The 17,392-nt window shown below is 32.7% G+C and overlaps 2 protein-coding genes across 2 annotated transcripts; both read right to left on the bottom strand.

Moving 5' to 3' along the window:
- Positions 1 to 4,806: 4,806 nt before the first annotated feature.
- Positions 4,807 to 8,094, bottom strand: LOC133175777 (uncharacterized). Its single transcript, XM_061310889.1, has 5 exons — positions 7,996 to 8,094; positions 7,316 to 7,418; positions 6,619 to 6,758; positions 6,081 to 6,209; positions 4,807 to 5,774 (listed from the first exon to the last, which is right to left on the bottom strand). The coding sequence occupies exons 1-5, from the start codon at positions 8,065 to 8,067 to the stop codon at positions 5,094 to 5,096; spliced, it is 1,125 nt and encodes a 374-aa protein (XP_061166873.1). The 5' UTR covers positions 8,068 to 8,094; the 3' UTR covers positions 4,807 to 5,093.
- Positions 8,095 to 12,950: 4,856 nt separating this feature from the next.
- LOC133175660 (uncharacterized) lies at positions 12,951 to 16,577 on the bottom strand. The gene is made up of 6 exons (XM_061310771.1): positions 16,523 to 16,577; positions 15,851 to 16,047; positions 15,213 to 15,360; positions 14,517 to 14,681; positions 13,842 to 13,926; positions 12,951 to 13,593 (listed from the first exon to the last, which is right to left on the bottom strand). The coding sequence occupies exons 1-6, from the start codon at positions 16,575 to 16,577 to the stop codon at positions 12,951 to 12,953; spliced, it is 1,293 nt and encodes a 430-aa protein (XP_061166755.1).
- Between the last annotated feature and the right edge of the window lie 815 nt (positions 16,578 to 17,392).

Genomic DNA, 17,392 nt, shown 5'->3' with positions numbered 1-17,392 from the left:
ATTGCGACTAAACGTAATCTTTTGCGTTTAAACGCAATGATTAGTGCGATTAAACGCAATGTTTTGCGTTTAAACGCAATAATTATTGCGTTTACACGCAATAAAAAAATATTTCTTTCTCTGAACTGGCCTCAATGGGCTTCCGTATGTAAGAAATACTGGTAAGAAAAATATACCTGTGTAAAAGGTCTTTCTTCAAATACTGTTAAAGATTATAATTTTTTTATGTATTTAGGCTGATGAATTACACAGCATTAAGAAAATGTGTATTTTTTTTGGGGGGGGGGACCCCCTCCCCAACAATTAAAGAAATGAATGCTCTATGAAAGCGAAAATTCTGTTAATCGTGGGAAGCATGGCGTATGAAGCGCAAAATTAATATAAACTCAGTTGATCGAAGGTCATATTGTCAATTCATTTGATGCTTGCAACAATTCAATTAAAGGTCTCTTTAAAAAATAAGCGATATCTTCAATTCTGAATTATTGTCTGCATTAATCTAATTGTTGATATCATTTAATTAATTTGTTGCATGGATTGATGAGCTCAACTAAATTAATGAAAATAATAATTGATTAGATACATTTAGTACATTTATTCAATTATTGCTGTCATCAATTTAACTGGTGCGCATATCGATGCATTTAATGCCCGTAATAACTGAATTATTGTATGAGATATGAACATATCCAACAGTAACCAAGCTTAAAAGTCTATTGGAACGATACAAATCGGGACCAGAGCAAACACGGACCTCTAGAAACATGAAAGGTTGGATCAGATCCCATGGAGGAGTGGGCATGCCCTGTCGGTCGGTCACACCCGCCGTGTGCTCCTGGTCATGATTTGGCAAACGAAGAAAAAGTCGAAAATAATGGCCTAACAGTTTGTATGAAAAACGTCAGTCAATAATCTACTTAACGATGGATTGTATTCGCTAACAAGGTTATTTCGAACACAGAATTTGCAAAATGTTGACTTCAAACGAGACTTTGTCAATAGCGTGCCTCGTTTTAGAAATTGTTCGTACGTACTTAAATTATGGTTTCAAAGACAACTTCAAAAATTCAAAGATAATTTCAATTATTGAATTTCATTTTAATTTGGTGCTCCATAATGGCATGCTATTCGTTATTCAGAATCCTATTTTGTAAGAATGTGTTTCACTCCAATTTAAGAAACTTTGCTCACCAAAGTATTCCATTGGAACCTCCACCCTCCTCAAGGAAGGGGGGTTCTATGGTCAAAACTTTTGAACCACGTCTAAAATGTAAAACTTTAATGCATTTATTTTATATATAACAGTAAAGTTGTTCATTTACCACTGGATTCTTTGCATTCCGTGTTGTTGCACTGCCTGCTCTCTATAGCTAGAGGATTACATTCCTGGGTACAATTCACTCCACAGCTCCTTACACGATGTTGTATTTCACTACCACCGCAGATTGTCGGACATTCTGCCCAAGAAGACCACTCGCACCCCCCTGCGGACGGAAAACAGTGTAACAGTAGTCCAACGAAACACAAATATAATTCTGATAATGCCAGCAGTAATTTAAGAACTCTAATTTTTTCCAACTTCGGCATATGTAAACATGTTCTGTCTGAATCAAATTACATATTACAAATGGCATTAAGTTTTTCAATACTTTCCGAAGAAAAGAGGAAGAAATTCATTTGTGCAGGTCATGAGAAACCTGAATGTCACAGGAAAGGGAAACATATTTACTAGTGCCATTTCCTATTTTATGAAAGGTAATAGAGGAACACCAGGGGATCGCGTTGTACTTCAATGGCAAACCACACGAGAAATAGTAGGTTTGTGACTGGGGGACACTCATCTTCCTCCCCATTTTGTTCTCCTGTCCGACCTTCTCTTTCCTCTCCCTATTCTTTTACGAGTTTCCGTTCTCTTCATCTCCGCTTTCTCGGGCAAAGAGAGAAATTGGATGGATTACAACTTTTTTCTAAGTGGAAGTTTTAAGTTCAAGTTATTTTCTCAAACCACTTGATGGCAGTGAGGTTCTGCGTACAATATACTACATGTAGTATACAAAGACAATATAAAAAACACACGTGAAATAGAGGAAATACATACAAGTTAAGTAAACAAAAGTAATTATGGAGGACAGACCTGTTCGTTGTACTTTAGATATGTAATTACACAAATTAATTAATGCACTGGAGTTATTCTGAAAACCTGTACAAAATTTGGTCTATTACAACTGTAACCGATTACCCGGTCGGAACGACGGTAATCGGTGAGAAAATATGTAACCGGTTAGTCGAAACAAAGTTAATATTGTGAATTTGAAAGCAATTTTCTTCAAGTTTAGTTTTAAAAAGAAATCCCTTCACAAACGTTGATAATTTAGCGTTTTCACGTATCAATTTACGCTGATTTGGAGGTAATTGTGGCTCTCCCTTGAGGAGTGTGAATTGGTATGTTTATCTTTTGCAGTTATCTATCAAGTTAGATTATTAAATATTTACATTTCCAATGTCTTTGTCCGAGGTAAAATTTCAAATAGTAAAAATACTTTATTTCAACATAAATCTACTGGTTCATCGATAGGTGTTGTGAAAAAAAATCACGTGCGGGGCGGGACAAACAGAGACAGAAGGGGCTTGTAGCACGTGAATTTGCAGAATCAAGAGCATGTAAATATATAAGGAATAACTGTCAGATTTTTTGGTTTCATGACTTCGGCGTTTATGCAAATTATCACGCAAGCCAATCGATTGATCACATCATGAAACCAAAAAATTAGACAGTTATTCCTTAAATAAACATTGTAAATTAAGTGATATAGTTCAGACTTAGTTTTGATTATGCTGATAATGCAGAATGAACTTGTTTGACATCTGCTCACATCAAGACAAATAAAGTAGTTTTATTTTCTAACGTCTTTTTCAGTCTTCTTGTTTATATGAATAGAGCTACATAAAAAAGAAAATGTGTATTTTGATACGGTTAATCGGTCGGAACGCCTTGCGATTGGCAATTTCGATTGCTATTCCTACAATACAGTTGAACTTCGGTATCTTGAACACTGATATCTCGAATACCAGGGATATGTCGAAGTGATTTGAAAGTCCTAACCGCTTATTCTTAAAACATTTTACCCCTGATATCTCGAATCCTCGGATACCTTGAAGTTTTTTCTTGGTCCCTTGAGTTCAAGATAACGAGGTTTGACTGTATTTATTGGGAGATAATTTTTCCGGCATTCTGAAAAAATGGACGGATCAAGCATTATTATAATATTTAATGAAAGTAAAGTATAAACCATAATAGCAACTTGGTTTAATTTGCTTTTTAAAAAATATTTTTGGAATAATTATTCATAGTTCCAACCATTTTCCCCCTTTTTTTCTCATCACGCAAAGTATTTTGTTTCGTACAAACCTCTGCCACACAAAATCTTTTTCGGACCATATCAAAACTTTTTTAAAATATCGTTGACCCCCTTTTTTTTTTACTTGAACTTAATTGAAATTTTGCATTTACATTATCTGTTTTACTCTACGACCAATCTTGACAAACATGAACTTCTGTATAATTTTTGTTCAGACCTCGGGATCATTAAGCATCTAAGTAAAAAAAAATGTTTTTGGCACTGAAATCATTTCGAGGTCGAGTAGTCCAAAATGAAAATGCTTTACAATTTTGCATCATCAAACTTCTGTTATATGCGAATTACCAGTTTCATGTCACGAGTAAAATTTTGCAGATGATTGAAATTTTGACTTTAGTTAATAATACTACATGGGGTCTGAACGTGTGAACACCACTCTCTTTATCCGTTTTGTCCAAGCCTATGGCAATGCGGAAAGTATAAAAGTCCCGTACCGAGTGTAGCATCTTAAATTATTCTCATAGTCTAGCATCTCAAATTATCCTAAAACACTAGCATGTGAAATTATTCTCATAGTCTAGCATCTCTAATTATTCTCAAACACTAGCACCTTAAATTATTCTCATAGTCTAACATCTCAAATTATTTTCATAGTCTAGCATGTCAAATTATTCTCAAACACTAGGATCTCAAATTATTCTCATAGTCTAGCATCTCAAATTATTCTCATAGTCTAGCATCTCAAATTATTATCATAGTTTACCACCTCAAATTATTCTCATAGACCTTAAATTAATATTTTTTTCGTGTATTAATTCTAAAATTCTCTTAAAATCTGCATTTCAATGCTCACATTGCTCAAAATTCACATCAATTGATATTCTTCTTTGAACAATGAACATGTTGAAGTCATTCAAAATTTTTGAATACACACTACTTATCAGATGATTTGGCTTTTTTCAAGTATATCTCATGTATTTCACTGACCTGCAATTACATATATCCTGCCTATATCATTGGAAATAACAATGTAGATTGTACTCCTAGAGCACTGAACTTCATCAAACCATTAATAAAATTCAAAAACTACCATCCATCTCAACACCCAATCATCAATAAATCAATCTAATATACCAGGGTCCAATTCTAGAGGTTTAAGGATGTTTGAAGTGGGCCTCGTGTAACTGAGTGACCCATAAACTTTTCTAAGTTCTTGTAGTTAGGGGGATCCAATTGATTTTTTTTAATCTGAATGAGAAATGAAAACATTGGTCACAGTATAATTACTATAATAATATTTCTTTTTTAAAAATAAGAATACAGATTTGCAGCTCATATTGTCTTTGTTAATGGTGACCATAAAATGGAATTAATATAATATTGTCTGTTTAAGCACTGTCCATTTCCTTGGATCTTATTCAGACTATGGGAAAATCTAATAGTTGCAAACACTTAGAAAAAACTTTAATTTTGATGTTATCAGTTTTTTCATAGGAGTGGAGTTAAAATTAAAAAGGAAGAGAGCTTTTCTACCAATTCTGACTTTTTTATAACATGATAAAAGAAACAAACATATACCGTGTCTTTGTTTTACACGGAAACTTTGAAGAGCACACACAAAATCACTTCACTGTATTGATTATAAATGAAGACTGAAAAGTTCTCATCACTTTCGAATGAAAAGTTGATAAAGTAATTTTATAGCAAAATCTGTCTTTAAATCACCACAGAAATTTAATTTTTATCACACCATTTTTCTATCACTTGCTTCTGTAAGTAACAATATAGAAGTTCAATATCTTTCTTTGTGTATTTGAATGCTGTTTGACTGACACATCTTCTGTATCCACTTTCATGTTCATATGTGTATTCCACAACATAAACCTGATGTCTTTGTACTAACAAACCAAACAGAGTCCCACATTTGTTCAGGCTTAACAGCATTTTGAGATGGAGTTCCTGTATTTTTCTACTTTCAAGTTCACAAAAACTAGCCACATCAGCAATCAAAACTAAATAATTCCCAATAGTGACAGAAACATCAGGTGTCACTTTTTGAGAAGTTTCCTTCAAGTCAAATGCGACTGTGTTCTGATTTTTTAACAACATCTTGTATTTCTCTTTAGAACTTAACTCTGTGTTCAATTTGAATTGATCAGCACTGTCACAGGACTGTTCTTCTGTGGGGCCTTTTAAGATATACCCACTCCGATCCAGGAAAGAATCTGGTCCTGTGGTAGAGTAGGTTACATTAACATTGTCTATTCCTGTGAACAGCATCCTAAGGAGAGACACGGTAAATAGTTTTCCTCTCAAATCCTGAAAGCCCTGAGCTCTGGCCTCCCAGTAAAATTTTGCTATATCAGAGGGACACACTATAGATTCTTCTGTTTGACTGATTAAACAGGGTGAACCCTGAAAGAATACAAAAATGAGAATGTCTTAATAAACCTGGCATGAAAAGTTTTCAGGGCAGACAGACAAATATATAGAATTGAGAAAATTAATACAAGTACATGGCTACAAACTGTGCTAAACACAATCATTTAGTTGCATTGTCCTAACTTTTAATTAACATTTCTACAAACTTTAAGTAAATATGGTCTGAGACCATTTAGTCTCAGTAATCTAAAGAAAACTTAAATCATTTTTTTTGTACAGAAATAGTTGGAAAAATAAAGAGATAATGATTATCTATTCCAAGACTTCTAATGCACTTACTGCTTGCAGATTCTGCATCCTTTCTGAAGATTCAGGGAGTTCCTCTAGTTGTGCTGTTTTAAATGCCATTGTCAAATGATGGATATCTGTCATCACATTCTCATCAATTAATAAATCTGTGTCTGTATTCTGGTAGAAGATACAAAAATTTATTTTGATCTAGATGGCTCAATTTCCTTTATTAAGTGATAAGTGGTTGATATATTCATTTTCTTGGTCCCATCAATTTTGAGATAACGAGGTTTGACTGTATTTGTACAGTAAAGAGGAGCGACAGTAAAAATTTTATAGGTAAATAGGAAAAAAAGAAAAGAACCCATTTTATATGTTGAATGCCTGAAAAAGGTGTAAAAACTATTATTTTGTACAATTGATTAAGTTCTCTTCATCTTAAAATTCATTTTCGGAAATACATGCAAATCTAAATACACTTGGCACGATAAATTAGTGACATAGATATACATTAACTAAAAGACTTGTTTTTGATAGTACTTCATTGTATTTTTAAATCTTATCAGGAATTTGTTTTCTCACAAACCTTTTTATACCAGCCTTCATCTCTCCTTTCCACTGGGCTGAAATAAAACCAGCTATCAAACATGTCCCCTGAGTAGTACATCATTCCCTCGCCTTCCAGTGCTCTGGACACTATCTCCTCTGTCTCTCTCACAAGGAAACCTATATTCAAATAAACTTATATTTAAGAGAAATCTAAACTGAACATAGATTAGAAATCTTTTTTTAGTGTACATGTTAATAAATGCAACGAGAAAAAAATTCGTGTCAAGTTTCACTTTAAAGTGCATGATGAAGCCTTCTTAGCATTTCAAAGATTTTAAATATTTGAACACAAATATGACAACAGTTCTCATTAGAAAGACCATCCAGTTACTTTCATCTACAAGGGGTATTCTTTAAAAGCTCTCCCATATTTTCTTTTAAAGCACTTAGACCTTTATTAATGGCAGACTCAGACAATGAAACTCAAACACAGGATGGGTACAGGAGGATATTGGCATATTTATTTGATAAAGTAATGTAATCTTATCATTCTTTTTTTTTTGTCTCTAAACATTCTAATATTGATATATCAAGTAAATTTCAAAAAAAATATTTAAAATAAAAAATAATCTATATGCCTGCATGTATTCACATGGTACTTAACCCTCTGAAGCATTTGTGGTATATATTACAGTACCCAGACATATCTATATGTTAATGATCAAATATTTCACCTTCACTCAAGTCTTCCCAGTGAACAAGCACTGTTCTCTTCATTGCCAGCTTTTCCCTTCTGTGGTTCAAAAAAATTCTGAAAGCCCTTTTCCATCTTTTAGTCTGAAACAAGAGGAAAGCTAAATACCATGTATGTATAAACTGTAGTAAAAATTTCACAAAATTCTTAGTCAATGTAACATTTTTTTTCTCTTTAGACTTGATGTAATTCTTTTAATTATGTACATATGGTGGTGTTTAGTGATTTATTCAAATTCGATTTTAACAAATTTTGACACTATGTTATATGGAATTCAAATATATTTTTTGATAGATCCTAAATTAGGTTCCTTTATTAAGAACTTGTGTTAAAAGAAGGAATGGACCTTTGTTAATGCTATAAAGGTTAGTATTATATACAACCAAAAAAAAAAAAAAACTTATCTCTTTTAAGTTTGGAAATTTTTGTAACAAAGATTAATGTCAAATTTCTCTGTACACATGGCGTGATAACTTTCCCTGAACTAAATGTTTAGTAGTATGTCAAAACTGAACGTACAGCAGCTGTACAAACCGTGAAACGTTGAAAATTAATGACTCTGCTGTTACAATGCAAAATAAAGAGGTGAAAAAGTGTATGTAAATAGATACTCTATAGTTTTAGTCTAAATCTATAAAAATCCAAGCTTTTGAAACATACTGTTTCTTCCGTTTCGTCGTCAGAAATAGAATTTCTTCTCCGACTTCTCTTCTCTCCGAAGTTTGACGCCATTTTTTTTTTAAATTTCTGTTTTCCGAGCCCGATTTAAAAGTTTTTGTTCTTTTTTTTACTCTATATACCATTAAGGATATCCGATCCTCAGCCAGGAAGGACAATTCTTAAATTTATTATTTTATTTCAAAAGTCTCAAAATGAAGCTTGAAATTGAGATCTTTTCGTGCAACAATTTTCTTTTTCATTTCAATTCATTTTATGTATCTCAGTATGATAAGGATTCTTTGAAGTCTTAGAAACGGGTCTTGTAAAAAGTTGACATTTGTACCACATAAAAGAAAAAAATTAATTAATTATTAGAGAAATTGAATTTCCTTTAATCTAGCATTAGATATCAATGCTTATTAGCATGATATGAAATTAGATGTAATTTGTGATGTCTAGCAATGATAGCACAAGCATCTCAGTTACACTATGTACATGTATTATATAACAATTGAAGTAAATAAAAGATGCAGTTTTCTCCAAATGCCTGGAAACCTATATCTTTTGATCCTAGAATATATTTGTTGATCAATTTTCAATTAGAAAATGCATATAGCTGGTGTTTTTATTCGCATTTCCTGAAAATATATTTGAGATTTGATAATTTTCCCTATATAATATGATTAACTATAATGATGAACTTTGAAGAAATACCATGGGTAAATTCATGTTACTTTATGAAATCAGAGATATTTTTTTGAGCATTTTTAATTTCTTAAAAGCTGATTTTCAGAACCTGAGGATCGGACTACCTTAAAAGGTATTGAACACAATAGATTAGAAATGTAGACTTTTGCCGGAGCATCGGCTCGAATCTCAACCGAGCTAAAGGACAGATGATCCCCACCCCCACCCCCCCCCCCCCACCCCACCCCCCGCCAAAAAAAAAATGGAAGCTATATTCTTGGACCTATTGCTGTCTGTTGTAGTATTTTAAAATATAGAGAAACATACATTGTAACTAATTACATCATGATTTCTGTATCCTTGGATCCAGTCTTCATATATCTTTGGATTTTGTTGCCCATGTCCCGTTCTTATTTTTTTTAAAAATACATATCTTGGAGCTACAGCAACAACAGAAAGAGGGGGAGATATCAAAAAGAGACCCTCAAAAGCAATGAACACCTTTACCAGATGTAAGAAGATTTATAACTGTAATAACATCAAAAGGAAAGCTAAAATGAAAACAATACTAAAAGTTTGTACTACCTGTAACCAGTACTTTTACATGTATTTGGAAGTGAAACATGGAAAATGATCAAAAGAGACAACATCGGTTACATCGTGAGCCCCTTGTAGTGATCCAATTACACAGAAGTCCTTTTACAATATGAAATAAATAGCCTAACAATTTGTATAAAAAACGTCAGTCGACTTAACGACAGATTGTAATTGCATACAGTGTCATTGTATTGACCTAGAATTTGCGAAATGTTAACCTTAATTGAGATTCTTGATACTCTTGTAACAGTATCATCAAGGTTTAAATTGTCAGTAATCTCTGTCGGATTAGAAATTGTTCATACGTAGAACATGCCAGGCTCATAGCAACGGTTTCAAAAAGGGGGGGGGACTTCCCCAAAAATCTTAATTACAAGCAAAAAAAAAAAAAAAAAAAAAAAAAATCTAATCTCACCAAAAGGGGGGGGGGGGGCAACTTACCATAATTATCTGACATGCTTATAACTTAAAAAAAGAAAGAAAAAAAAACTAATTTACCGTTCATATCCTGGAATTTACCAGTGCTCGACCTTACAACATCAAAAAGTGGGGGGAGGACAACCAGCATCTAAAGGACAATTCACTAAAGAAAAATTCTATACTCAGAAAAAAGTGAGTTGGGAGCCCCCCCCCCCCCTCCCCCCGCGTTCTACGGGCCTGCATGCTCTTGTCCCGATATGCAGATGATAACGGTACATAGATGTAAAAAAAAAAAGTTGGTCACCACGTTCGTCAGAAAGTTTAGTAATTAGTTTATACCATCAATATCTTTCTTTAGTTTAACATCCAAACATGAAACAGATGTGTCAGACTCCGTGATTTCTTTGATTTCGAATTCAGTGGGATATATGGAATTAACGTATATGAATGAAATTGAATACCGGGTATTGCCATTTTTAATTGATAAAATGTGGTCGATATGTCTTGAAATCAAACTGAAAGTCAAAGCAAGAGACTTCTTTTTTCGTGAAGTTGTTATATATATATATATATATATATATATATATATATATATATATATATATATATATATATATATATATATATATATATATATATATATATATATATACATATATATATATTTGCTTGATAAGAATGCAAAATCAGGTTTGGTAATAAAGGAACACAATTAGGACACAGGCATCGTCTCAAGCCACGGTCCGGAGTCCGCTCATAGCTCTCTCCAGAATGGGAGAGGATCGTACATTTTGGCCGTGGTTTGCGACAATGGGACACAGGGGAATTCCAACAGACTGTTGTAGGACTTGACATTGTAAAATAATTTGAGAAAGCAAAAATATGTCCGGGGTAACTAATTTTTCCTCTATTTCATTGAACACAGAAGTGCTAGTAATGAGATTTTTGTCTTAAAACTTTCTGAGGATGTATAAGGTGTGGTTTGGGCTTTGTAATGATCGAATAAACAGAGAAATCTGACAATTCAATATGAAATTAATAGTCTAACAATTTGTATAAGAAAACGTCAGTCGACTTATTTTTTAGGCACGGATTTAAAGAAAAGGATCTGAATACATGTATGTAGTGCTGGTTTAAGAATAGAAATTTTTCATTTAAATTTCTTAGGGTGTATACGGAGTGGTTTGGGTTTGTTTTTAGGCATAGATGGAAATAGAGGGTCTGAAAAAAATATACACTAGTACTTATTTATTGAAAATTTTCATAATGCGAAAGATATAAAAAAGAAATGTACGAGGTTTGTCCATTAAAGTTCGTGGACAATGACGTTTTTGTCAAAATGAATCGTTCTAGATATACTTCTTGTATATCAATTATCTGGTATGAAAATCCAAGCCAGAATAGATTGGTTTTTATTGTTTGAACTTAATATTTTTGTAAAATTCGCGGTCTTTATAGGTTGCAGATAGTGTGCACGGCCCAGGACTAAAATGCCATAAACTTTTAAATAAAGTGTTCTGATTAAAATGATTATTTTCTTTTAAAAACAAGTCAAAGCTTAGTAAAAATTAAATGTGTTGCAAATAAAACGGCTTTTCATTTTCTGATATCTTTAGTATCGCTTACTATACAGCCAGTGAAAATATTAGATAAAAATCTACAAGAAATATGTTTCAAAAATTAACAGAAAAGGCAGCGATCGGCCTTCCCAATGGAACAATAGAACCTAAATGTGTTTTAATAAGGTTGAAACAACGTCAGAAAAAAATATTTATTCAAGCAACTTAAAATTATTGGATTATACATTTTGTATTTAGTTCATTGACTTGATATTGATCTGTATCATTTTTCAACAGTGTGTACAATTTCGAAGACACTACAAGAAGTAAAAATTCATTGTTATGTGATGAAAATAGGATATGCCTATATTCATGACATTGTTATAAATCCAGAGCAACGTCGGTCTCGTGTGTGCAGCCTGTGTATATGAAGTGTTTATAAATATTGATGACGCTTGTAAATTATTGTTTATCGTTTTGAATTTTAAAATTTTTATCAATTATAGTCTATACATAAATATTATTGCACAAAATTGGCAGTGTGGCATAATAAAGAAAATGTGACATTTTCAAAATCCATATTTTTGACGTTATCTTGAAATTAGCTTTACGTCAGACTGGGCCATGCCACTTGAATAAACAAAGTATTTACACTATAACGTTTATAAAATAGTGTGTTTTTGATTTAATTTTTACATAATTTACTTTATTATGGTCTATATTATCGTACACAATTGCAAGTGCGAACTTTATTAAGAAAATTGTAAAGCCTTTTTCCACGAACTTCATGGACAACCCTTGTACACTTACAATATTTGAAATCTGTTTGGGTGTTACAAACGAACTCTGTAATGATCTACTTGTATGTACAAAACGTATGTCATCTCATAATCTAGCTTTTGAATACGGTCGCCACAGTTAAATAACAGATACATGTACCTGCATGTATTGTGAAATGGGCCTTTCAGATTTTTCATTTTTTCTTAAATATCCTCTGTTTTGTGATATTAGATGCCAATATATTTAGAAATCCTTCAGTTTTCAAGTTAATTCAGCCGCTAGGTGTAAAGAATTTTTGATAATTGTGTAATCCAGGCATTTATTTTCAATGTGCCTTTGAATTACGCAAACACTAAACCATTTTCTGTCAACAAAGGCGGATCCAGTGCCACTGCACTAGGAATAAAAAGACAATAGTAAAATGTTGCTAAATTATTTATTTCCCCCTGCTTTCGCCAAAAAACGAGGGAACATTAAATATCAATCATCTGTTAATCTGTCACAAAAACTTTAACATTGGTCATATTTTTTTAATGAAAGATAAAACTTTCGTATTTCACAGGTACATAACCTCTGAAAAACCCTTTCCAAAAATACTATGACTTTTGACCCCGTAACCTTGACCCTGAAGTTTGACCTACTTTTCAAGTATTTTAAAATTACTTTACCATGATCATAACTTTTGAATGCGAAGAGATAGGACTTTTATATTTCAAATGTACACTACCTGTAACAAGACTTTTCCAAAAATACTATTGATTTTTTACACCATGCCCTTGACGTTTGACACACTTTTCAAGGGGGGGGGGGGGTCCTGTCAACAAGTACCTGAGGTTCTGAATTTGTCATTCATAGTAATAAATTCAAAATTGACCGTTTACTATAAATTTTCTAAGTTATTGAAAATCACAATTAAGAATTCACAGCAACGTTTCTTCTTGCTGTGTTTTTCTTATTGGAGCATTGCAATCGTCTCCGTTGCTTTGTTTTATTTTCCACTGGTTTAGAATACCCTGACGACGTCATACTAGTAAAGCTATTACAGAGCAAAGCTTCGGTCCCATCACCCACCACCTCGATGTACGAGTGCGGTTTAGGTGTTACATTTAAATAATTATTTTCTTCTACTTTTTTGCTTTTGCTCCTTTTATTTCGTGGACGATTAACTCGCTTTTGAGCACTTTGTTTGGACGAGAACACAGCATTCCGTGACAGGGAATTGTCAAGATGTAAAGATCTCTTTCCTGATTTTTCCCCTTTCCCGACATCGGGTCGGATTACCATGGAAATATTCATATATTCGCATTCAACGTTCGTATTCACATTTTCAGATTCTATGGTCATATTGCCATAAATTGGAGTTTCATTGCCATCTGGCGAGTATGGTGTCGGTATGGCATACCCGGACGATGTTGTGCTTCTTGAGAAATTATCAACAGCTTCCGTAGTCAGTGCAAGGGGATAGTCATATACGGTTTGTGTTTCAGTTTCCAGCGAAGAAAATTCGGATGACGTGTAACTGATGGAGTATTCAGTCTTGTTTTCTGGTGGTGAACTATGCCATGAAAAATAAATATCATAGTTAGCGATTCAAGGAACATTAAAATTGAAAAAAAAAATGGTTTGACAAAGTTAACTCAAGATGTGAAACTAAGTTGTGGATGATCTGGCTTTTGTTATAAATTAGAATGGGCTTAATCTAATGCAAAAAGAAACCTGACAAAAAAATATATGGGATGGTGATTAAGATCATGATAATTTACACCGGTATTTTATGTGTTTTGAAAAGTGTTGTATGCGTACCTTTTCCTTCGGTGACAACAGAATGCCACAGTGACCACAAGTAGTGCTGTGGACAAAACACCTATGACCCCATCTTTTATGTATGCTGCATTGAAACAATCATAATTATTTTAATGTGTAAGTACTTTCAGAGATCTTAAATGGACTGCATCAATGACAGGGATGATACGAAGAATTCGAACAAGCATAGATTAAGATACATGTGTATTCCATTTACATCAAGATTAAGGTCTGTCGACACATTCCTCGATTATATTAGTTTGTATCTTCTCGAAATAAAGTGTTCTAATAAAGCCATCTAGAGTTGCTCCTAAATCGGTTTCAAAAAGTATATTCAATTATGTCACGTTTGAGTTTGGAGAGAGTTCAGGGATTTCCTTTATATAGGATTATATGGGTAATACCATCCTCTGGAATCTTGCAAAAAAGTCCTTAATTTTTTGTGATAAAAATTGTACAAGTAGCAGTTGAATAACAAAGTTTGGGGAAAACTATGTGCTTGTATTTTAAGGAACGTGTCATGAAATCTGATAATATATAGATCAGATGGTACAAATTTAGTGCAAATGTGTAAAAACGGTCACCAAGAGCAAAGCTCTAGAGATTCTAGTTAAAGATTTATACATGTATGTATGATATTAAATATATATAGACAATCATAAAAAAAATCCTTACATATTGTTGAAGTTTGACAATAGAGCAGCTTCTCGATGTGTTCTGTTGGTTCATTTGCAAGTTTGCTTGCTTCTGTTGTTAATGGAGATCTGGCTGTAACTGGGAAAGGGGGACAGAAAAGTACTTTGACGATTGGATCTTTGCCCTCTTTTCTGTAGTCTCTGACTGATAACGATAAAAAAGGGCGTAAATGATGTTTCTTGTAAAAGGATCAAGTTCACAACGTAAGTCAATATTTTTGTGATGGGTCATTAATTGCTTTTGATTGATTTTTATGAGATTAATGCCTGCTTTCTCTCAAGATGTTTAAATACATACGAAGGGAGCAAAATACAATTCTGTCAGTTTCCTGCAAACATCGTGTATCTGTCTTTGGGATTTAAAAAAAATGTTTTCTTTGTAAATCAAAATCAGAACTTTCAAATGTTTGAGGAATTTTAAGACTGCAATCTGCAGCGCATTGCCATCTCAGCTCAAAGTATTATTTCAAAGGGAGATTATTCTTAATGAAACATACAGTACAGAATACATGTAAACTGGTCCATAGACAAAGAATTAGGCCTATATAGGTCTAGATTCCTTCCTTAATTTCATTTTTGACATCGGAAAATTCCTGTTTTCAAAGATTAATTTTTGGAAGTATAGAGATAATGGAATCGGTTTTCATAATTTTACGCAGTAGGTTACTTTCTTTACCTTCCCAGTGAATCCGAAAGCCTTGAGCATTGTTTTCTCCGTCAGTTCTGAATGTGAACTTCAATTTGTTTCCAAGTAAAATGTAGTTTGTTTTAGGGATGGTTCCACATCGGTTAAAAAAGTCAAAGTTCGTCTCCACCTCAGTAATCTAATATAAAAAAATTAAATAATTCAATCTTGAAAAATACAACAGTGAAGAGGGATTTTTTTTTTTCAATATAATGTATGAAACTTTTTGTCGGTCGGTTAAGTTCAGCACTCCATGATCTATTTTCTCTCAACTTATTTGATGGGTATGAATATATTTCTTTGTTAATTTAACACATATATAGTGAATACTGTAGTAGCTTTCAAAGAGAAGTCTGTTATGAAAATACTACACTCTTACGACTTCTTGTTGTATTACATCACTGCACCACAAGGTATGGTGAACTTATGTGCAATTAATTTAGATTTAATATAATTACCATAAATAAAATTTTATATAAGTGAGAAAAGGGGCGATGGACCGCTTTAATTGAATCATTGAAAGTCTATGCAAACAAAAAGATTTTTAATGCGAATTTCAGAGCAAACTTGTGGTAATTGAAACGTACATGTATTCCAACACTTTAGTAAGCTGCATATAAAACTTATACCGTCAGAAGATCCTGGCACGGAAATCTAGGATCGTAGTAGACGTCAAATTGAAGAATGGTCACCATCAATGATATGGCATCTATGGGTCCGTACGTCTCCCACGTGATATTGAGGTTGTTTGAGTAGTTTTTAGGAAAGCTTGGAGATTCTATTGTCCCGTAAGTACCGTGCCGTACAATGGGTTGTGAACTACTGCCTACTTGTAGAAATTATAAGTAAATACAATGAGTTAAATCTTTTCCTCGACCATTTTCTATTTTTTTTTAAAGAGTATAAATGTTTGAACTAAGGACAGATGATACAAACAAACTTTTATCAAAAATCTTGAAATAACAACTTAAGTCATGTTTATATGAGTGAAATGAATAAATTTAATTGCATAGTTTTTGAGTTTTTCATTCAAAGTTTCACAATAATGGGATTTAAATTGACAAAAAATTGTATAGATTAATAAGGATGGTTTCAGAAAGGTAGAATTTTGAACATCATAGAAAGTTTACAATTTCTTAATACCTTGTAGATTAGAAATGCATCTTTTACAACCAAATACATGTAGATCCAAATATATATACCAATCCAGGCATCCATTTTTTTGTTTGTATCATCTGTCCTTAAATATCATTTTCCTTCTTTCAACATTAAGATTTATTGGCAAAAAGCATTCGACTTACCTTTTACAATCAAAACAAAAAACACATAAACTATTACGCCCAATTTTACTTTCATCTTGTTCTTATGTATATACTAGCAGTTTATTGTATCATGATGTATCCACGCAAATGAGCGAACAAAAATATGCTAGAGTGAACCATTCATAGTACCAAATATAGACAAAACATGCTTGTGTTGACACTGAGAAAAATGCTGTTTCGGAAATTTAGTCTATGAATGTTTTCCTGCAATTGTACTTTTGTCTAAGGGCCTTTATTTCAGAACTTTTAATTAATTCCTGATTAAGTACAATATTAAAACATAAGATGAGTCAGGTGTACCTTGTTTTTAACTTAACTAAATATAATCATAGACTAATTTGGAATTTAAATATCTGCATGATTAAAGGTCTATGGCTGAGATATTTCTACTTTGTCAACATAGCTGTTACTTAGATCTCCGTTACTCTACTTCCGATGTTAATTCTGCTGTTCCTAAAATAGCCTTCTATGTGCATACATCTAATTATGTCTCTTCATATTTTGTTGTATTTTATCTGTATAATTTATATTAATTTAGTTTAATAACACGCAATTTTAAAAATATCACAGGATCAGTAAAAGGAGTTTTTTTCGAATTTGTTACAAAACTAGGAAACGATAGCATATTTATTAAATTGTACAATTCTCCTCCACAACATTTATATTTTAGTGAGGAGTAAGGATAGGGTCTTATTGAAAGTTTACAGGATTACAAATTGGCTTATTATACAATGGCTTACTGCATGAGATGTAATTTTCGACCCCCATTTAACCCTCAGGGTAAAAATGAAAATTCCGAAACCTTATTGCACCATTGATTTGATTTGGCTCTTGCATAAAATGTAAGAA

The sequence above is a fragment of the Saccostrea echinata genome, unplaced genomic scaffold (genome assembly GCF_033153115.1).
Source record: "Saccostrea echinata isolate AGI-Se365-2 ecotype Australia unplaced genomic scaffold, CSIRO_AGI_Sech_v1 ptg000064l, whole genome shotgun sequence".
NCBI lineage: Eukaryota > Metazoa > Mollusca > Bivalvia > Ostreida > Ostreidae > Saccostrea > Saccostrea echinata.
This window is presented reverse-complemented; position numbering and strand designations above follow the sequence as displayed.

Coding starts and splice junctions, on each gene's coding strand:
- LOC133175777 (XM_061310889.1), bottom strand. CDS start 8,067: ATGGCGTCAAACTTCGGAGAGAAGAGAAGTCGGAGAAGAAATTCTATT. Junction 7,419..7,995: donor ACGACGAAACGGAAGAAACA/GTATGTTTCAAA, acceptor CTCTTGTTTCAG/ACTAAAAGATGGAAAAGGGC. Junction 6,210..6,618: donor ATGAAGGCTGGTATAAAAAG/GTTTGTGAGAAA, acceptor ATCTTCTACCAG/AATACAGACACAGATTTATT.
- LOC133175660 (XM_061310771.1), bottom strand. CDS start 16,577: ATGAAAGTAAAATTGGGCGTAATAGTTTATGTGTTTTTTGTTTTGATT. Junction 16,048..16,522: donor TTTTGTTTTGATTGTAAAAG/GTAAGTCGAATG, acceptor TTCTACAAGTAG/GCAGTAGTTCACAACCCATT. Junction 13,594..13,841: donor TGTTGTCACCGAAGGAAAAG/GTACGCATACAA, acceptor TTCATGGCATAG/TTCACCACCAGAAAACAAGA.